We start from the raw sequence: 23,362 nt of genomic DNA on the forward strand, positions 1-23,362 counted from the left end.
AGAAGTGTCATTGGTTCAGTAATGAGTGAAGTTACCCAGTTATATAGTTTATATATCAATTTGGTACATTTATTAAGTAACTAGAGAAAAATGTTATAACTTATTTTATGAAAAGATAGAAACAAAGTCCTATTTTTACAAGATGCATGCACATATCCTGCTAAATTTCTTTCCCAGCCTGGAAATGAAGTTATCTGTCCATATTTCTGCTTAATCTGTTTTTGTGCCATGCTCATCACTGTGCTGTCTGGAGACCCGATATTGATTAGCACTGGGATTTCATAAAGATATTTATGAAGTCATTAATAGGATCAATAATGTAAAAGACTTTTAAAAAGAAATCTAGCTATTTTATAGAAGGATCAGTTGCTAATTTGAGGAGATTCACCCAGGTAAAGAGGAGAGGTTGGCAGTACTTCTGATGTTGTTGCACCTTTGTTTTGTGCTATGGCAAGAGCTATTATGGAGGTATAATAAGAGGCATATATGATGGTACGTGAAACACTAAACATTATAAATGGTGAATTCTGAGGTAGGAAGAGAAATTGTATAACTTTACTGAAAGTGATGAAATTAAACATTTAATATGTTGATTTCATTTTGCATGTAAGTGCATGTGCACTGAAAATCAATTAAATCAAAATAATAGTTTTCACAGTCACTTTTTATATTAAGGTTCCAGTCACAAATGGTTTCTAAATGGTTAATAAATGATGAATAACTGCTATAAGCATATCAGAGAGATTCATAGTAGGGGTCATATGCACTTCATTAGAAGATGTTATAGATGTTTACAACCCATGATTATAAGCTACCTGTTGACTTTGGGGATTTAATAACTATAACAGTTGATTAATCATTTATTAAAATAGCTAGGAATTATCTACTAACACTTTATAAACTATTTTAAATGGGACTTGAGTATAAAGTCTTACCAATTTGGGATAGAATGTTTGTTCTGAGACAAATAAGGTAACTTGTTTTCCTAAATAATTGCCATATGAATATTATATTTAGCTGAACACACAGACACTGTCTATATGGGATATTCTGGGACTATATTGCTAGAAAGAGATGGGATCCGCCAAACGAAGAGAGAGAAGAGCATCTTTACAGGCAGGCTTGCTAACCTAGTGAGAAGGACTTTTAACTAGGTTTGTCGGGGGATGGTGACCTAAGCCCAGAGGTAGGTGGGGGAGTGGGATTCCGGAAGGAAATGCAAGGAGGAGGGTACAAGACTGAGAAGCCTCCTGATTAATACTGAGAAACTAGGGCAATTGGCTAGTTATCTTAGGTGCACGTACACGAAAGCAAGAAGCCTGGGAAACAAGCAGGAAGAATGGGAAGTCCTGGCACAGTCGAGGAACTATGATGTGATTGGAATAACAGAAACTTGGCGGGGCAGGTCACATGACTGGAGCACTGTTGTGGATGGGTATAAACTGTTCAGGAAGAACAGGTACAGGAGGAAAGGTGGAGGAGTTGCATTGTGTGTAAGAGAGCGGTATGATTTCTCAGAGCTCCAGTTTGGAACTGGAGAAAAGCCTGTTGAGAGTCTTTGGGTTAAGTTTAGATGTGAGAGGAACAAGACTGGGTGGTGGTGTGGTGGGTGTGTGTTATAGACCACTGGATCAGACAGATAAGATAGACGAGGCTTTCTTCGGACAAGTAACAGAAGTTTCCAGATCGCAGGCCCTGGTTATAATAGGAGACTTCAATCACCCTGCCATCTGCTGGGAGAGCAATACAGCAATGCACAGACAATCCAGAAAGTTTTTGGAGAGTGTTGGGGACAACTTCCTGGTATAAGTGCTGGAGGAACTGACTAGAGGCCGTGCTCCTCTTGACCTGCTTCTCATAAACAGGGAAGAATTGGTAGGGGAAGTAGAAGTGGGTGGCAACCTAGGCACCAGTGACCATGAGATGGTTGAGTTCAGGATCTTGATGAAAGGAAGAAAGGAGAATAGCAAAATATGGACCCTGGACTTCAGAAAAGCAGACTTAAACTCCATTAGGGAACTGATGGGCAGGATCTCCAGGAGGCTAATATGAGGAGGCAAGGAATCCAGGAGAGCTGACTCTATTTTAAAGAAGCCTTATTGAGAGTGCAGGAACAAACCATCCTGATGTGCAGAAAGAATAGCAAATATGGCAGGCAACCAGCTTGGCTTAACAGTGAAATCTTCAGTGAGCTTAAACTCAAAAAGGAAGCTTACAAGAAGTGGAAATTTGGACAGATGACTAGGGAGGAGTATAAAAAATATTGCTAGAGCATGCCGAGGCATAATCAGGAAGGCCAAAGCACAATTGGAGTTGCAGCTAGCAAGGGATGTGAAGGGTAACAAGAAGGGTTTCTACAGGTACGTTAGCAACAGGAAAGTCAGGGAAAGTATGGGTCCTTCACTGAATGGGTGAGGCAACATAGTGACCGATGATATGGAAAAAGCTGAAATACTCAGTACTTTTTTTTGTCTTGATCTTCACAGACAAGGTCAGCTCCTAGACTGCTGCACTGGACAACACAGTATAGGGAGGGAGTGAGCAGCCCTCAGTGGTGAAAGAGCAGGTTAAGGGACTGTTTAGAAAAGCTGGACATGCACAAGTCCATGGGTCCAGATCTCATGCATCCACGGGTGCTGAGGGAGTTGGCTGATGTGATTGCAGAGCCATTGACCATTATTTTTGAAAATTCATGGCGATCGGGGGAGGTCCCAGACGATTGGAAAAAAGCAAATATAGTGCCCATCTTTAAAAAAGGGACAAAAAAGAACCCGGGGAACTATAGACCAGTCAACCTCACTTGAGTCCCTGGAAAAATCATTGAGCAAGTCCTCAAGGAATCTATTTTGAAGCACTTAGAGGAGAGGAAGGTGATCTGGAACAGTCAGCATGAATTCACCAGGGCAAGTCATGTCTGACCAACCTGATTGCCTTCTGTGATGAGATAACTGGCACTGTGGATATGGGAAAGCGGTGGATGTGATATATCTTGACTTTAGCAAAGCTTTTGATACAGTCTCTCACAGTATTCTTGCCAGTGAGTTAAAAAAGTATGGAATGGATGAATGGACTATAAGGTGGATATAAAGCTGGCTAGATTGTCCAGTTCAACTGGTAGCGATCAATGGCTCGATGTCTAGCTGGCAGCTGGTATCAAGCGGAGTGCCCCAGGGGTCAGTCCTGGGACTGGTTTTGTTCAACATCTTTATTAATGATCTGGATGATGGGATTCATTGCACCCTCAGCAAGTTTACGGGTGACATTAAGCTGGAGGAAGAGGTAGATATGCTGGAGGGTAGGGATGTGTTCCAGAGTGACCTAGACAAATTGGAGAATTGGGCCAAAAGAAATCTGATGAGGTTCAACAAGGACAAGTACTGAATCCTGCACTTAGGATGGAAGAATCCCATGCATCACTACAGGCTGGGGACCAACTGGCTAAGCAGCAGTTCTGCAGAAAAGGACCTGGGAGTTACAGTAGATGAGAAGCTAGATATGAGTCAGCTGTGATCTTGTTGCCAAGGTCAACGGCATATTGGGCTGTATTAGTAGGAGCATTGCCAGCAGATCGAGGGAAGTGATTATTACCCTCTATTCAGCACTGGTGAGGCGACACCTAGAGTATTACATCCAGTTTTGGTCCCCCTACTACAGAAGGGATGTGGACAAATTGGAGAGTCCAGTGGATGCAATGAAAATGATTAGGGGGCTGGGTCACATGACTTACAAGGAGAGGCTGAGGAAACTGGGGTTATTTAGTCTACAGAAGAGAAGAGTGAGGGGAGATTTGATAGCAGCCTTCAACTACCTAAAGGGGGGTTCCAAGGAGGATGGAGCTAGGCTGTTCTCAGTGGTGGCGGATGACAGAAGCAGCAGCAATGGTCTCCAGTTGCAGTGGGGGAGGTCTAGGTTGGATATCAGGAAACATTATTTCACTAGGAGGGCAGTGAAGCACTGGAATGTGTTACCTAGGGAGGAATCTCCATCCTTAGAGGTTTTTAAGGCCCAGCTTCACAAGGCACTGGTTGAGATGATTTAGTGAGTGCTGATCCTGTTTTATGATTACTTTGCACAAGTGTAAATAGCTACACTAAGTGTAATACAATGAAGAACCAAAGACTAGCTCTTTTTTGTGTAAGTCCATCTATTCTGATACTTACTACTTCTGGTTAGTTTGGTTTCTCTAATACGAGTCAAAAACTGCATCCAGTCCTTACAATATTAATAAGAGAACCTTGATTTATGTGAAATTGTTCAACACATTTTATAGAGTTGTCTATAATTCTTCTAATGACTGGGGCTGGGATTTTCAAAGTTGCCACAGAGAATTAGAGGTAACATTTTTAAAAATGCCTAATTCCCATTTCAGAAGTGATTTAATGGCTTAGGAGCCTAAGTTCCATTGACTTTCAATGAGACTTAGGGTACGTCTACACTACTCACCGGATCAGCGGTAGCGCTCTATCTATCGGGGATCGATTTATCGTGTCTACACTACATGCGATAAATCGATCACCGATCGCTCTCCTGTCAACTGCTGAACTCCAGCTCGGCGAGAGGCAGAAGCAAAGTCGACAAGGGAGCCGCGGTGCGCCGCGAGGACGCGAAGTAAGTAATTTTAATTCTATCTAAGATACGTCAACTTCAGCTACACTATTCTCGTAGCTGAAGTTGCGTGTCTTTGATAGATCCCCCCACACCCTTCCAGTGTAGACCAGGCCTTAGCTTCTCAGTGCTTCAGTGACTTTTGAAAATGGGACTTGGGCTCCCAATCACATAGGCACTTTTGAAAATGTTACCCTAAGTGCAGACTTCCTATTGAAATTCCCTTTTTAATTTTTTTTAGAGTTGAAATACTAGAGGTGTCACACCCTGTTGCCGTTCTTGGTCATTCAGTCATCCTTTTATAGACTTTTATTGTATCATTTGTGCTAATTTATGTCTCTTCCTGGGCATGATCACAATGTGCAAGATGACCCCTATGTTCTCTGGAGTCCTTGTGCCCATGTGAAGTATAACGGGACACTAGGGGAAGCTGCAGGGGAGTGGATCTTGCTACACTTATGAAAATGTAGGGTAGGCAGTTGAGCCATCTCAGCCATGCCTGATGTTCAGGAAGCAGGCCCCCTCTGGGACTGCTAGCCTAATGGGCAATGGAAGGCAGTGCTTCTTGCCTTCCCCAGCACAACCAGCAAAGTTGTTACTGTCTCCACTATAGGGCAGCCATAGTTTGGCCCTTTCTGTCCACATCACTGAGAAATGTGCCATCGCATGTAGTGATGCAGAGTCTCTAGAGATTCGGTATTCCTAGGGGTTTTTTGCAATCTTGACCTAGGTTCCTTTCTACAGCCTCCACCACATGTGCCTTCCCAGGGAAAGCTTTCATCTTCTGTGTCCCAGAAATAATATTTAACTTTAACTGTTTCTGTAGAGGCTTTAAATTCGTTGCACCCTTTTTACTGTATTTTATTTTAATGTGTTTGTTGAAAAGTGTTTCTGCTTTTTCTGCAGGCTATACATAGATGGTCCTTTTGGGAGCCCCTCTGAAGAATCCTTGAATTATGAGGTCAGCCTCTGTGTGGCTGGAGGCATTGGAGTAACTCCATTCGCATCAATACTCAACACGCTGCTGTATGTGAGCCTAACCTCTTTAAAGCCATTTTCCCCAAGTTACTTCCATGATGCATATTGTAAATGCTTCCAGCATGTGTGTAACACCTATTCATGTAACACTGCACTCCTGTGGAGAGAGAAACAGGGAGGAGGACTGATGTCTGCCATTGAAAATCCCAAATCCGTTCATGCTGGCTGTTCATGCTGAAACAGTACTGCAGGTGGCACAGTGGTACCTAAAGGTCTTATAGACAGAGCTTCCCATTCCACTGAAAAGTGAGTTTGAGCTCTGCCAAGTCCATGGGGATATTTGTTTACAATCCCAGCCTTTTAATTAGAAAACTCCCCAGTCTGTGTTAGAGCAAAGTCAGGGACAGAGATAACAGGGGTGCTGAGAGTCAGGACTGAGGTGCATTTTCCTCACATGGGGAAGCATGAGCATTATCAGCGTGATGTATATTTGGCTTCAGTCAAAACTCCTTGCCTATCGTTTACGAGAACACTTAAGCTAAGTGTTTTACAGAAACTCAAAGGAGTCAGGCGTGCCCAACTAGGGACTTGGGCACCTAACTCTCATGAGCCCCTTTGAAAATCCTAACCTAATTGCCTCTTTTAAAATTCTTATTATTGTTAATTTAAAACATTTTAAAATCCAGTAAGACAGAATTTTCAGTGGCTTTCTGAGTCACCAGGGCTGTCAAACTGCTACCAATCCCACTCTTACACAACGGGAGATAGCTTCATTATTATCTTTATTACGTGTGTCACACTGCTGTCCAGTAGCCCCAGTCGTGGGCCAATACTCTACTGTGCTAGACACGGTACAAACTGAGCAAAGAAGGTCTCTGGCCCAAAGAGCTTGCAGTTGAAATTAGCTTACGAAGTGTTTTAAAGTTCACACATGACACACTTGTTCAGAGATCAGCTGGTAGCTGGAGTGAAATTAAAACCTTTTAAAGCCCGATTTTCAGAGATGCTGAGCTCGCTGAGCTCCCCTCAATCTCCGTCGGAGTCATGGGTGCTCAGCGCTTCTGAAAATCAGGCTTTTATGTGGCAGCTCCCGGTGCCTTGTTCCCTACTAATTTTCATCTTTGAAAGTCAATTGTTCATCTTGGAGCAGGGGCCTCTTCAGGTCATGCTCTTTTGAACAGGGAGTACCATTTTCTGAAGTGCATTTTTGTTTCTGCCAAAAGACTGGAGTCCCGATGGATATCCTGACCATTTTCTCCAGGATTGATTTATCCCTGACAGTGTTGAGCAAAAACTTCACATATTATAACTGTGGGCCAGCAGTAGATAATGAGACGGCTGCCTCTATTAGCATATTACTAGAGGCAGTGAAAGGCTTATATAGACATTGCCACAGCAGCTTAGTGTCCGGTGAATGTTTTCAATATCAGATAAATGGGATGCTTCCAAACACTGCATGCCATAGCCCAGCATTACAATGAACCAATCTTGCTGCCATGCACTGCAGTATTATACAATAGCAACAGCAAGATATGTTTTGCTGTTAAAATGTAAGGATATCAGCAATACAGAGCACCAGTCCTCTGGATAGGCTGCCTGTTGTTTTTTGTTCCTTCATAGAAATTGAGACCGGCAGAGTGAAAATGTTAACTGCTGTGTGCAAACTTGAGGAGGTCGGCAGGCAAAGCCCTTTTTGCTAAGGACATGGAGCTGTGGAGGATATCGGGATATCCTTCAGGGCTAGGATGCAGTCTTTTTGTTTTCTGTTTGGTTTTGTTTATTTTGATATTTTCTGAGCAGCTGGGGTCTCCCAGCCTGGGTATACTCCACTCGGGTATCTAATAAATGTTGCCTATTTATTATAAATCATGATCGTTCATTTTTTTTAAAGAGAGTCAGAATTTTTTTGGCCTGGGTCAGGTGTCTATAAATTACTGAATATAACTACTTGTAATTTATCTTTAACATGCTTATCAGTGGACGTGGCATGTCGTACATGCATCTTTAGCTGTGTAATGATACTGCACATATATCACATCATAGCTTACTGTAGGTAGTCCGAACAATGTATGTTTGACATGCCATTCACTTCACATGCATGCATGATGCATGCCACAAAACAGGACAGCTCAATCTCGCATTGATTCAACCTTGCTCATTCCCACTGGCATGTGTTTGCTCAAGTCAAAAGTCTGAACTGATAAAAGGTGGTCCCCAGTGAATCCTCTTTTATATCTTTCAGTTCATTTATGCTGAGAGACATTTGTTTTCTTTTATCATTTCAGAATGATGTGCTGGAGTAAATGGCTAGAATTTATTGCTTACGTACTGCACATATGATACTGTATTTGTGATCTCACCCAGTATGGTCAGACCATTACCTTGGTTCTGGTTTCTCCCAGCACAAATGACATGCAAAATAGGGAGAAATAATGTTTGTCTGCAGGACAGCATTGTATGTGCAGCAGCTGGTGTCAGGACATTAAGGATGCTGCACTCCCACTACAGACACACAAGGCGTGAAGTGCAGGGCAGCCAGCACCTTTCTGCAGGTTATGGAGAGTTCACACAAGGGGTCAGAGCCTCCACATCCTGTGTGCTATGAAGTGTTTGCTCCACAGCACCTCTGCAGGCCTGCAGTGGAGAGTTTAGGCATATGGAAAGGGACAGTGGCATAGCCACCAGTTAAACAGATGTGTTAGCAAAATGGCCCAGATGTTACAGTTGGTGGGTGCTTGGTTTTCAACCAGAAAGTCCAGTTGAAAAGGGGACTTGGCAGTGTCTGGTAAGATGTACAGACTGGACACCAAAAGCCTGGTTACCATGGGCAGGGCAAGGAGGCATTAGGTCATCAGACTGCACAAGCCCCTGCTCAGCCAGGACTGCTGCCTACCGGCATCTCATGGGTAGACAGGCAGGCTCCGCATCAGGCTGCAGCTCTAGAGCAGAGGGAGCCCATCTTGGGCGGGAGTGGGGAGCTGGAGAGGATCCAGCTGTGAGGAAAGGAGAGGGAGGAGAGCAGCTGGGGGTGGGGGGCAAAAGGAGTGAGCCAGGGCAGGGCCTGGAGGAAGAGGTGGGGCAGGGCAGTCCAGATATCAGCAATTAGAAAGTTGGTAGCCCTAATGCTGGTATATGGGACCATAGCGGCTACTGTAAGTCATGTGCAGTAGGAGATGTGGAGCAGCTATGTCATTATCCCACACCTTGTTCCCTGGACATGGCATTTGGCCTAACACACACATTTACTGCTGTATTTTGGAAGTCAAGAATGCAGCTGTGATGGTCTTCAATGGGTTTTTATGATCTGTAAATAGTTTTAACGGGAAGGATTTTGTCCCTTCAATGGCTAAATTATCGGTAAGTAACAACATAAAACCAGCCATGGCTGATCTGAGAACAAATCATGCAGACTTTTAAAAAAAAAATCTCTTTAGCAGTAGAGTGGTTTTTTTTTTTTTCATGTTTATTTTCTAGCCTAGTTCACGGTGATCATCCCTTTTGTACTAAATTCATGTTTTATCTCCATCTCCATTAGGAAACCTGGCACAAGTGTCACGTTTTCTAAACCAAATGCCAAACTTTGTCCATGAACGTGCTTTATCCGTTTATCTTTGGGGACTATACCTTTGTCTAGTACAATGGGGCTCTGACCTTGTTTAGGCCTCTGTGCACTACCACAATATAAATATAAAGCAATAATTGAAATCATCTGATGCTTGCATGCACCTGAATGCAGAATTTGACCCTAACTTTGCTTTGGAGTTGCATTTTGTGAGGTTTGCATTTATCAGCATCACCTCCTCTGGGAAGAACGGAGTTTGTGGAATGAACTCTGCCTTATAATTGCAATAAAGAATCCACACTATGTATTTGAAATGCAGAGGCAGCTTTGCTTTTAGATAACAACTTTCATCTTGGTTATGATGTATGAACCAACAGTCTTACCGTAAGTCATATATGCAGTCGATGTGCAGTATATACTGTTCGGCTGTGTTATGGGTTCAGTATTTAAGTCCATCCTTTTAGACTGAGTTGGGCATTTCAGTGTGATGGGGGAAAACTAACTTCACTTAATGGAAATGGAAATTAACATTTTCACAGTGAATATAAAGCATATTAATTAGTGCTAATTAATTCCCTAAACATACCATTTTCATTTTAAAGTGATGACTGGCAATGCTACAAGCTCAGAAGACTTTACTTTATTTGGGTGTGCAGGGAAATCCAGTCCTTTCGCTGGTTTGCAGATTTGCTGTGTATGCTGCATAACAAGGTAAAGGGGATGATAACACAGGGTTGGTTTTAAAGAGATACTGACAATTAACACATCTGTTTGTATACAGGGAGACTTTGGCAAACCGGTAAAGTGCCTGAAACCACTATGGCTTATTGTTAAAGACAGCCTAGTCAGCAAGCTGTTAAAAGCAAGTCTCAGCTTGACCAAGGCAGGAGGGGAGGGGGATTTAGGGTGCCACCGAAAGACCCATAGACTCGTAGACTCATAGGTCAGAAGGGACCAATATGATCATCTAGTCTGACCTCCTGCACAAGGCAGGCCACAGAACCCCACCCATCCAATTTTATAACAACCCCTAACCCAGGACCGAGTTATTGAAATCCTCAAAATTGGTTTGAAGACCTCAAGCTGCAGAGAATCCACCAGCAAGCGACCCGTGCCCCACGTCCTTCCTGATAAGAATTGAGTTAAAATGGCTGATACGTGCATTTTCAAAGGGTAGGATATGCCCCAGGAATGTCTATTGAGGTCTCAAGGCTGCAAGTTCTGGAAAGACCCACACCTGGTTAATCAATGATCAGAAGGAACCTCTTGCTTGAAACTGCTTACTTAACAAGATTTCTTTAATTACTAATGTATAAATAAGGGGAAAAAGCTTGAGACAGGTGAGACTCGTTTTGGGACTGGCCTCTCCCTCTGGATGCATCTTGTGTTCCCCAGCGGCAGACGAGCTGTTGCTGTATCACTCGAAAGTCACACTCAGCTTTGGTAATTATCAAGGGTTGGGGGTGTTTTACTAACTTGTTGCGGATGTGTGTAAGTGCTTGAGACTAAGACTACGTCTTCACTACCCACCGTATCGGCGGGTAGCAATCAATTTCTCGGGGATTGATATATCGCGTCTCATCTAGATGCGATATATCGATCCCCGAACACGCTCCTGTCAACTCCGGAACTCCACCAACGCGAACGGCGGTAGCGGAGTCGACAGGGAGCCACGGACGTCAATCCCGCACCGTAAGGACAGTAGGCAATTTTATCTAAGATACTTCAACTTCAGCTACATTATTCACGTAGCTGAAGTTGCGTATCTTAGATCGATCCCCTTCCCTAGTGTAGACCAGCTCAAAATAAAGTTTAGCTTTAAGTGAAAGCACTCTTGTGTTGCCCTGTTTGTGCCAGCCATCTATCGGTTGGACGGCCGTGTCTCCCCTGATTTATTTCCTGACACCACCTCGCACAGAGTAAAAATTACCAACAGCTTTGGGTTGAAAGAACCCCGGGTAACATTTGAATATTTAGATTAGTAACAAAAGTGTTTCTATTAAACATGACTAGAGAAGGCTGGGATTTCAGAGGGACCAAATCACGTTGTGTGGTTGGGTAGCAAAATGACAGATGAAATTTGTTATTGATGTACATGGAAGGACTGGTTCAGAGTGTCATGTGGGACAAAACGGGTGAAATCCTGCCACCCCCCTGAAGTTAATGGAAGTTTTGCCATTTCCTTCAGTGGAGCCAGGATTTTACTCACTCTGCACTTGTCCTTGTTGAACCTCATCAGATTTCTTTTGGCCTAATCCTCTGATTTGTCTAGGTCCCTTTGTATCCTATCCCTACCCTCCAGGGTATCTGCCACTCCTACCAGTTTAGTGTCATCAGCAAACTTACTGAGGGTGCAATCCACGCCATCCTCCAGATCATTAATGAAGATATTGAACAAAACCATCCCTGGACAGACCCTTGGGCCACTCTGCTTGATACTGGCTGCCAACTAGACATGGAGCCATTGATCACTTGGAGCCTTGGAGTGGGAAGGACCTAGCTGCTTGGGAGCTCAGGGTACCTGTACAGACCAGTGCTGGGGAAGGGCAGGCAGAGCTGGGGAGCTCTGGTCTGATGAGTCCCCAGGCTGAGGCCTTGCCAAAGGCCAGGGAAGGTACTGGAGCTGCAGAGGTGCAGCCCAGGGATAGGCAGAGGCAGCTAGGATAGCTCAGTGGTTTGAGCATTGGCCTCCTAAACCCAGGATTGTGAGTTCAATCATTGAGGCCATTTAAGGATCTGGGGGGAAAATCTGTCTGGGCGTTGGCCCTGCTTTGAGCAGGGGATTGGACTCAATGACCTCCTGAGATCTCTTCCAACCCTGATATTCTGTGATTCATCTTCAGTTCTCAAAACAGAGATCACGTGGATTTTAAAACTATTTAAAAATCTTTTTAGAAGAATTTGTTCACGTATCCTGGGATGTAAAGAAGCTTCTAGGTAAAAGAAAGATATGTAAAATGTCATTTTCATTAACGTGTCCACTGCATCTTCTCTGAAGATCAAGTTTAATCAGGGTATTGGACAAGAGCAACTGCATTCTTATATAAGAAGAGACGTATTAATTCACTTGATGTTTTTCTGATCTTCCCAGCTTTGGCAGGAAAACCGCCCAGACTACATAAACATCCAGCTGTACCTCAGTCAAACAGATGGGATACAGGTATGTGGCTAAATGCTGTTTATAAACCAAACTAGATCTGGTGGTGGTGGACAACACAAACTGCCAGTTAAGCATGAAATGGAATGATTGCAGATGGTTTAAGCAGAGAATAAGGGCTAATTCTCTCAGTAAGACTGCATCACAAGTCCAGCCCCGTAATACTAGTAGAATGAAGTCTAGTAGCATTCAGTTAATTATCAATGGGCAGAGATCCGTATCTCCCTCCACTAGGAAAGAGGTCCTTCCAGGCCAGGCCACAGACTAGACAGTTGGCAGGGCTTTGTGGGAAACTTGCATCATTCCTGGACTGAAGATCAGGCTGGAATAATTCTAGCCCCAAACTTTTGAACGCAAACACGTTGTGAGAAACTGGCTATTTTTAAAAATCCCGACTGATTTCTTTTTGTTTTGCTTTTGTCTTGAGTGTTTGAAGAAGTTAGACTTTTTAAAGTATGCAGCCAGAAAATGTACTGAACTATTCACAGTATGCCAGTTAAGAGAGTTGGATTTATTCCCCACTGGCGGAAACTTTGTGAAGCATTTATACATGGGATGCGATGATCTGGATGTTAGCATTTTACATCCATTTTGCACTGATGTAGCACAGACATAAGAGCCCGATTCTTCACACTCAAAATTAATGTGAGCTTTGCCGTTAACTTTGATTGGCATCAGATCAAGCCTTAAATTACTACGCAAGGTGAAAGGCAGTCAAGAATCAGGTCTATTGCAGGTCTAGATCTCCTCTCTAGCAGATGAAGACAAGATAAAATTTATAGTTCTGATGAGAAGTACCCCAATATATGCGGCTTGCTGCCGGGCTCCAGCTAAATAATCTGCCAGCAACAATTCTGAACGTCTTCCAAATATTCAATGCTAGTTCCAAATAACTGGATGGGATGTGTCTGCCGGCATGGAGATAATCCAATATATTATTAATTAACGGGTAAGAAATGACTAGGTTCAAGTCAAAACATCCAAGATGAAGCTGAATGTCAATGAAATGCAGTTTAGAATATTTACTCTTAAATTCTGTGTCCAGTAGCTACTGACTTTGTATTAGAACGCCTTTTCTTTTTTATGGCCGTTTGGTAGAAAAAGCGGCGTCAAGTATAGAACTGTATACAATGAGGGCTAAATTTTGTCTTCAGTTACACTGGCCTAAATCCAGATTTGAACAGTTACTTCAGATAGTTCAAGGGGAGCACTGGATGCAAGATTGCCCTGCACTTGTGCTGTCGTTGAAACCAATCAAAGTGAGTGTTACACGCTACCAAACCAGAATAGTGTCACCTTTTACTCACTCTGCACTGAGTGACCCGAGATGCAGGACACCAGAGAATCAAGGCCATTTTTTTTTCAGAAAATGCTTTCTGCCCTGGTAAAAAAAAAACAACACAATGTAAAATGGTTCAAGCTTAGACTGTACTTTTGTATTAGTATAATAGACGGTTTAGATCATTCGATTATGGGGTACACGCAGAAAATCAGATCAGATATAATTCTTCTCTAGCCACATGTTGTATTATATTAGGACAGTAAAACAAGGAACGGCAATGCAGTGCAGTGGAAACAGGTTTGGCTTCATAAAGAGAGGTCAGCTGGGATTTTAGTGAGTTAGAATTGCTAGAAGAATCCTGCTCACTCCAAGAACCCAGCTTTGGTGCTTGATGCTGCTGAGGCTGTTCAAAGCAACTGGTAAACCATGCTCCAGAAGTTTCTGTTTGTCACTTTTTCAGCCCCAGTTAGCTTAGGTGTTTCTTGTACCAATAGGTAGGTAAAAATACTTCAGACAGAAATGTGATTTTCCTTTATGGACAGTGTCCCTTCAAGGGTAGCAGTGAAGGCAAACTAGGGAGTGAATAATGAGAATATAACTATTGCTCTATGTATTAATTGACAAATTGGTTTTAAAATAATGTGGAGACTAATAAGCAGCTATATAAGAAACAGCACACAACCCTGAAGATGGCTATTCAAAAGGCAAGGAGCCAAGGTATTGATGCATAGAAATGGCTGCAGTTTGTCACACGGGTTTTTTACATTTCAGCTATTTGGTAACTCAGCCAGGGCATCTACCAAGCTCTGCAAGCTCTGAGTGATGTGTAACAATTTACAAAGCACACAGCAACTAAGTGTATTGTTTCTCACAGAAAATAATTGATGAAAAATATCAGGTCCTGAACTCAAGGCTTTTGATTGGACGACCTCGTTGGAAACTCATTTTTGATGAAATAGCCAAGTGTAACAGACAGTGAGTACCAATCTTACTGGGTTTTGCCACAGTTTGAGGGATGGGGATTGTGTGTGTTTAATAAACAGCTATATTTTCATGGAAATGACTTTGGGGTTTATCTTATCATGTAACATTCAAGCTACTGATGTTGATATTATCGAATATGTTGCAGCTGAAAGATGGACTGTATAAAAAAAAATCTTGCAGTTTGAGCTATCAGAGCAGTTCATCTTCTCCTGCAACAAAACCGTTCAGTGTCCCAGGCAATAAAAATCATATTTCTCTGTTACTACACAGAGATTGTACATGTTTTAATCCTTTGCTATAATCAGTATCTGGCTTGCAACATATGCCAGTTTTATAGTGAAAAATATAATTGGTGCTTTCTTCAGTTACTTTTACAATTTACAGTTTGAATAATAGAAATGCAACAGTAAAACTCCGGCTGTATTCTGTTGTGTTATGTCTTTGTTCAGAAGATGCATTTTCTTTGGGGGGTACCAGTGCTATTTATTGTTTGAGCTGACTCTGTAATCAGTACTGTACAAGGTAGACCTTACAGTCTAGACAAGGCATATGTAGAATAAATGAGACACACACCAAATTATTGCGTCTCCTCTTCTGGATTTAATTTAACCCAGTTGTTAAACCAGCCTCGTTGATCCTGTGGTTACTGAGGATTAGATCCTGAGAAGAATTGGGCCCCAGCAAATCTTCTTGGTCTCAGTGTGAGTGCTTGGTGTGTGATATCTCTCCGGGTCAGGACCTAAGATCTGATCTGTACACTGTGGTACTAATCTTGCTATTTCCCCGAAGTAGCATAAAGTGCCTAGCACAATGGACCCATGCTCCCTATTAGTGAGTTACTGTAATGCAAACCAATATATATGAATACTGCCTCTCAGTGATGTGGAGAGGGGAAGGCAGGAACTGGGGCTTAGGTAGGGGTGTGTACTTCCTGTGCAACATGGAAAACAGCTCTGCAGAGGCTTAGCTCTGGGCAGTCCTGCTCTTTATGGTGGTGAGAGATAGGGCATGGCGAAGGAGAGGAGGGAGGGTGTGAGAGATGGATCTGCTGCTAGGTTGGTCCTGTAATCACAGCCTCCTGCATAGTTTGGGGAATGTTAACCCTGGAAGTGTCATTCTTATTTCTTTCTTAATCTTTTGTCCATTCTGTTTTTAAAAGACCAAAATAATGGGAGCTTCCATCATTTCTCTTGGGAGACTCTTGCACACCAGAATGCATGTCACTTTCAAGATGTTGTTTTTCATTTTTCCTTTCTACATTTCATCTCATCACTCCTGGTTAGATCCTCAAGCACCACGTTCCCATACATCTTTGTATCTGTAAGATGCCCATCACCTTGATTTCTAAGCAACATGTCTTGTACTACCTCAGTAATGCTTCTGCATCCTTGACTGTGTACACCTTTTACATTATTTGTATATCTTATTATGTCCTTCCTCAGCCCATGTCACCCCCTTGCTAAGGTCTGTAGACTAGCTCTGTAAGGTCACCATCCTGCAGACACTTGAATTAGGTGCGCAGTGCAGGTAAGGAGTTCCATTAACTTAGAACTTACCAGGTGCAAGATCGAGACTTTAACCTTTCACCATATTTCAATTTTTCAGCTCCCTGACCTTTTTTTGCTTTTTCTCCTACTTTTTCCCACTTGTCAATAACTCCCTCCGAATGGCCCTGGTGTAAAATGCATACCACTAAATAAGGGCAAGACAAACAGTTCCTCTTTTAGCCAAACAAGTCTAGCATCGGCATTCAGGATTCCGGACATGTTTGCAGACACACATTGGTTGGTTTTCAGTCTTTATTTGGTGACATCCAAAGTTTTTCCCAGTTTTTATTTTACATTTCTACTAAAAAAGAACAGGTTAGACAAACCCCAGGCAGGGATGGTCTAGAGATAACACGTAGTCCTAAGTGCAGGGGACTGGACTAGATGACCTCTTGAGCTCCCTTCCCATCCTATGACTCTGTGGCTATGGCTATGGTTACTAAAAGCCCAACATAAACATGCAACTAGGGATGCTCTTATCAGTTCAGCCGTACCATTGGTTTTGATTGCTTGACTCCCAGACAGGGAAAGCTCATGTCTAAGTGTCTGAGGTCTGCTAGAATGTAATAGTTCTCTGCACAGTTAACAGATTAATTCTATCCAGCATCAGGTTCATATTCTTTCAGTTCAACTAAGAGGAGCAAAAGTGCACCATCTACTGTTGATAGTTTATACCACATGTACAGTATTTGCACTGGGACAATTTGTTGTGTACGTTGTGCAGCCAGTTTTCAGGATTTTCATGCAATTGTATTTGGGGAAAAGGTGATGCCCTTTTTTGTGGTTCATTTATCTTCAGGATAAAAATGTGCTATATGCTTCTGAGATATTATAGCTTTTAAATTTTGCTGGGTCCAAATGGCAATATGCTTCTTCCATAGAGCTGAGAATGAGTTAAACAGAAAAAATTAAAACATGGGGAAAGAAGGTATGTAAAGATAAGGCACATTTTCTCCATGCTATAAAAGAGAATCATCTATAAGGAATGTAACACATGGTTTAGAATCAGAAAATCCCAAGTCCTAGCTCTGGCTCTTATTATATTGCCAGTCACCTCACCTCTCCTTCAATTACTTCACGTGTAAAATGGGAATAATAATGCTTACCCGCCTACTTGCCTCACAGAGGTGTTGTATGGATTGATGAATTAGTATTTGCACAACGCTTTGAAAATATGAAGTGCTATAGCAGTGCTAAGTATTACTGTTAAGGGTGGTCTGGTGGATAGGGCATTGACTTGACTAGGACTTAAGAGCCCTAGATTCAATTTCTGGCTCAGCCACAGACTTCCAGTGTGACCTTGGGCATGTCACTTTACCTTTTTTTGACTCAGTTTCCTTTTGTAAAATGTTCCCTACTCATGGAAGTGCTGTCAAGATAAAAATCTGTCAGTGATTGTGAGGGGCTGAGATACTGTGGTGATTACGGTTATGAAAGTACCTAGAGTGAGAGATACTATATTAGTTTACTCAACTCGCTGTACTTGATTAAACAAATGGGTACAAATGTTTAATAACATTAAGGCTTTGAATTAAATACACAATAACATAAAAATTCAGATTAAAGGCTTACTTGCCCTTCTCCACAAAAGCACATACTATCTGGTTTTCAAAAGTGTTTTGTCACCATCAGAGCACGTTGAAGACAGCGTTCAATAATTTGCTCAATGCATCTGAAAATCAGGCCACTTATTTTTCTCCCCTTGTCAGTAATGCAACACTGGACCATTATGACAATGGAATTCAGTGTAAATACACAACAGTGCAGGGGATGGGATGGTGCCGAATGTGTATGGAAAGATTGTAAATCGTGTGGGATCATATACTTAAAAACGGTATTATAATGCACCTGCACAAGGCCATCGCTTTGGTTGCACATGCAGCTTTTTTAGTGACATTTCCTGCCTTTTGCAATGCTAGTGTTCACTTCCCTTCATCGCAGAAAGTCAGTGGCCATCTGTTATTCAGGTTGCCTTATTATGGATTTAACTGGCTAACTTTAGATACCTAGGTTTGAAAGTGTGGGCCAGAGACTTTTTTTTTCTGTGATACATTTTCTTCTTTTAAAGGCACATATTTCCATAAGTTTGTCAGTATCCTGAGACTGTACTTTTTTTCTGTCTAGCAGCGCAGACTTCCTTCAGTGCAGTTTGGGGGACGATGCAGTTAACTGTGATGTGAACCTAACTGCACACTAAAATATATTATATATACCAGCAAGCTGCCACTGTCATTCTCTGCTATATACATATGTCTTAATTATCCAAAGTGGCCACTGATTTTGGGTGCCTCCATTTTTGGATGCTGAATCTGAGACTCCTAGAACAAAAGTACCATTGACTGCAGGGGGAGTTTATGCTGCATAAGAATTGAGTACGGACTCCGGGATCTGGATTTGATCCAACTACATTAACAATTGCATGCCTTCTGAATAATGAATTCCTAACATAGAACACGGATTACTGTCAATATTCACATCATCTGTCCGAACGATTCCTTGGAGCTGCTATGGTGTGCACTAGTATTGTGGATAAATGGTAATGAGTGTAACTGTACATTCTAGATCTTCAGTAATGAACATCTAGTAAGAACCCACATCTCTGCATGTGCTTCTTAAAATTTGGTAAATGCTCATTTCAGCTTTTTCTTTGTCATTTTAAGTAATCAAGAATCATACAAATGTAAGGCTGGAAGGGGCCCTGAGAAGTCATCTAGTCCAGCCCCCTGCACTGAGAGAGGACCAAGTAAAGCTAGACCACCCCTGACAGGTGCTGGTCAGACTTGTTCTTAAAAGCTCCCATGGTGGGGATGCCACAACCTCCCTTGGAAACCTATTCCAGAATTTAACTACCCTTATAGTTAGAAAGTTTTCCCTAGTGGCTAACCTAAATCTTCCTTGCTACAGATTAAGCCCATTACTTCTTGTTCTACCTTCAATGGACATGGAGAACAATTTACTACCCTCCTCTTTAGAAGAGCCCTTAACATATTTGAAGACTTATCAGATCCCCCCTCAGTCTTCTTTTCTCAAGATTAAACATGTCCAGTTCTTTTAACTTTTCCTTGTAGGTCAGGTTTTCTAAACCTTTTATCATTTTTGGTGCTCTTGTATGAACTCTCTCCACTTTGTCTACATATTTCCTAAAGAATAGTGCTCAGAATTGGATGCAGAACTTCAACTTAGGCCTCACCAGTGCTGAGTAGAGTTGGACAGTTACCTCCTGTGTCTTACATATAGCACTTCTATTAATACACCCCAGAATTATATTAACCTTTTTTGTGGCTGCATCAGGTTGTTGACTTATATTCAATTTCTGAGCTGCTATAACCAGGGATTTGAAGCAATCAGATTTTTTAATTGCTCCACTCCAGCTCCGGGCATAAAACCTACTGGTCCACGCTCCAGCTCCAGGCTCCACTCCAAAGCCCTGGCTATAACCCCCAGATCCTTTTCAACAGTACTACCACCTAGCCAGTCGTTTTCCATTTGTGCATTGATTTTTCCTTGCTATGTGAAGTACTTTGCATTGTTGAATTCAGACAAATTCTCCAATTTGTCAAGGTCGTTTGGAATTCTATTCCTGTCCTTCAAAGTGCTTGCTACCCTCCCAGCTAGGTGTCATCTGCAAATTTTATAAGCATACTCTGTTCTCTATTGTCCCAGACATTAATGAAAATATTAAATAGTACTGGACTCAGGACTGACCTCCTCTGCAGGACCCCACTAGATATGCCCTCCCAGTTAGACAGCAAATCACTGATAATTCCTCTTTGAGTAGGTTTTCAACCAGTGGTGCACCCACTTTATAGTAATTTCATATAGACTAGATTGCTCTAATTTGTTTAAGAGAATATCATGTGGGACTGTGTCAAAAGCCTTATTAAAATTAAGATAAACCACAGCTACTGCTTCCTCTTTTCCACCTGGCCAGTAGCCCTGTCAGAGGAGGAAATTAGGTTGGTTTGGCATGATTTGTTCTTGACAGATCCATGCTGGATATTTCTGATAACCCTATTATCCTCCAGGTGCTTACAAGTTGATAGTTTTATTAATTTGTTGCAGTATCTTTCCAAGTACCAAAGCTAGGCTGACTGGTGTATAATTCCCCACATCCTCTGATCCTCTTTTTAAAGATGTGTACTATGTTTTCCCTTCTTCAGTCTTCTTGGACTTCACCTCCTCCATGAGTTCTCAAAGATAATGGCTAACAGTTCCGAGATTGCTTCAGCTAGTTCCTTAAATTCCCTAGCATGAATTTCACCAGGCCCTGCTGACTTATCTAAATATTCTTTAACCTGTTCCTTGCAATTTTATAATAGTAATTTTATAATAATTAATAATGTTGTAATAATAAGGCCTAGTTAATTTACCTTTTATAGAATACTAGTCTAAAAAGTGAAAAGTCAAATTTGGTAGAAAATGAACATTTTCTAACTTAAGTGCCTAATATTGGGCACCCACATCCATATTTAAGTGCCTTAACTTGCATGACTTTGGACATGCTGGGTTCATAGTCCCATTTTAGTTATACTCATATTCCCTCTTTTTCCTCCGAACTGTGCCTAGGAACTAAATCACATAGGATTGGATTTTCAGCTGTGATGAGTAACCACAGATCAAATACCACCAACTTAAATGACTAAAAAAGCACACAAAACCCTACATTAGGAGAACATTAAGGTTCCATGGGTGAGCACTCAGAAGTGAGGAAATGTCACAAATAAGGTTGCATGTGCCTCCTTTACTCTGTCCCTTTGTGCATGTGCAATGTAGTCTTCAGTTTGGGATCAAATCTGGAGCATATTCGGCAGGACATTGACTGTGCTGTTCCAGTGATGCAGAGTTGCCATAAACCCAGTTTAACTGGCATTAGTTGAAGACAAGCCAGTAAGCTAATTTATAGCAGCCTTTGGTCACCAAAGTATATCAGTGAATCTAGACTCATGATTTTGGTCACAGATTAAGGGTCATATCCTGTCTTTGGGTCCTCAAAAGACTTTGACATGCATAGCAGGAGGGCAGAATTTCAATCTGAATGTTTCAGTCAAGAACATTGTAGCAACAGAGGCATTCTGCTTCTGCTAGAAATAATGCCTGATCTAGTAGTGCTTCCCTTTAATTAGCATATTGAATCATCATAGACTTGATTATGATCTCACGGTGGTATAAATGAGAAGTTATACTAATGAAGTCATTGCAGTGACACAAATTTGTAATAGTGAGAGTGATTGACCAATGGGAGTGGTGGATTCTTGATCTTTGGATGTCTTCAAATCAAGATGGGATTCCTTTCTGGAAAATGTGCTTTGATCAAACACAAGTTATTGCACTCAATACAGGGATAAATGGGTGAAATTCTATGGTTACTGATATTCAAGAGGTCAGATTAAATGAACTAATGGTCCTTTCTGGCCTTAAAATATATGTCGCTAGTGTAATTCTGTGACATGTGAGATTAGAATCCAGCTCTGTGTGCCTTTAGAGACAATTCACAATTTATCTGGCATGTGGTGACTCACTTTTCATTCTTAATAGGAAAACTGTTGGCGTTTTCTGTTGCGGACCAAATGAAATCTCCAAGGTACTCCACAAATTGAGCAACAGCAGCAACTCCTATGGAACAAGGTTTGAATACAATAAAGAATCCTTCAGCTGAAAGTCTTGGGACTAACAGGACTCTATGGAAGAAAGAAGTGCAATTATTTTTTGTAAGACTTAAGAGTCAGAGCTTTGTGCTAAGCAGATAACCTGCTACTCTTTGGTACATTGTTTTCTTATTTATGATTATTTAAAATTCTGAAATAAGGAGGACACAGCAGAGTACCAAGTCACATCAAGTGTTTATACTCAAAGCCAAAAGGGCTCAGAGAAGATTTGTTATGATGGTGGGGATGATTCTTTTATCAGTGTGTAAATTAATTTAAAAAATGGAAACACACAGTTGCTTTTATGGCTGATTCAAGAACAATCCATGGAACAGCTGAAATTTCTCCATGTCAGCTTGCTAAACTCAGTTTTCTGAAATTGAGATTGATTAAATGAACACCAGATTGATCAGAATTAAAAGTGCTCTGCAAGAACGACAGTGCTCTTTACTGGCACACAAATGAAATGGCTTTGAAATGGAGAAACTCCAGGCAAAAATATTAGATGATTTAAATATTTCAGATTGGGATTCTGTATGTAAAATATGAACGTTTATTCTCCCTAGCCTATCTCCATACTGGATAGCTGTCTGGTAGGGATACATATTGAGGGCTCACCCTAGACTATGGGAAAGTGACTGCAACCCTATGAAATCTCTGGGCCAAATCCTATGGTGATGTAAATGACAAATGGGGTGTAAATTGGCCTATAGGAGTACTAGTGTAACTTCTATCAGTTTGATACTGAGTGAGTTTGCAAAAAGCATATAATTTATGCACTTAGAGAGAGTTGGATCAGGAAAAACAACTAGCAAGAGAAGGCAAGACAGTGTATTTCTGCTATACCCCCAAGTCACCATGGAAGTCACACTCACTTTGCGCACGTGCACACGCACAAACACACGGATGAATGAGTTCATGCCGCACTTTTTAGGTGCCTCTGCTGATGAGTTTACAACTCACATACTCCAGAGTGACTCAAGTTGATTTCGGCCTCTCAACTGACTTTAATGGATTGATGCTGAATTACGCCGATATAACTGAGAGGAGAATTGGGGCACGTGTCATTTGCATCACCATTTATAACATGGTAGGAATTAGCCTTAATTCCTGTGACTCTTTGCTTTGTGTGTGCTGATGAAAGCCTTGCCAGGTCTCCAGAATGATGGTGATGTTTTTCTCTTCCCAGAGTTTCAGAACACGAGCTCCCTCTCCTACCATCCATTTCCCAATCTGTACATAATAAGTGGGGGAAATCAGAACCCACTGATTCTGAGCAGTAACATTTCCCCTATCCCATTGCCTTGGCCTACTTTGTTTCTTTAATCCCCCAGTTCTGTTTCCTGATGGTCAAGTTCTGCTCTGAGGATAATAGGGAACTAATGACGTACACAATCGGGATCAATATAGTTCCATTGATTTTAATAGAATATCATTGATTTTGAGTGGATCTGGCCCTTAATCTTCACCCAGACCTCAGGAGCATCACCTCTAGAATGCTTGTGGCATACACTGAAGCAGGAGGTCTCAGCACCACTCATAACTGTGGCTCTCCCTATGTTTTGCACTTAGATATAGTTTATGGCTTTGAACTCACCCTTT

At 41.8% G+C, this 23,362-nt stretch overlaps 1 protein-coding gene across 2 annotated transcripts in view; it reads left to right on the forward strand.

Moving 5' to 3' along the window:
* The window catches only part of NOX4 (NADPH oxidase 4), a 172,019-nt gene extending 150,248 nt beyond the window's left edge, over nt 1–21,771 (forward strand). Inside the window, exons 13-17 of one of the 2 annotated variants that reach the window (XM_050941509.1) lie at nt 5,512–5,631; nt 9,748–9,856; nt 12,237–12,305; nt 14,459–14,559; nt 21,651–21,771. In XM_050941509.1, coding sequence (XP_050797466.1) covers nt 5,512–5,631; nt 9,748–9,856; nt 12,237–12,305; nt 14,459–14,559; nt 21,651–21,771 — 520 coding nt within the window. The remainder of the gene's footprint in view (nt 1–5,511; nt 5,632–9,747; nt 9,857–12,236; nt 12,306–14,458; nt 14,560–21,650) is intronic. The other variant, XM_050941510.1, reaches the window with a different exon arrangement.
* Nucleotides 21,772–23,362: the final 1,591 nt, after the last annotated feature.

This window comes from Gopherus flavomarginatus, chromosome 1, assembly GCF_025201925.1.
Source record: "Gopherus flavomarginatus isolate rGopFla2 chromosome 1, rGopFla2.mat.asm, whole genome shotgun sequence".
NCBI lineage: Eukaryota > Metazoa > Chordata > Testudines > Testudinidae > Gopherus > Gopherus flavomarginatus.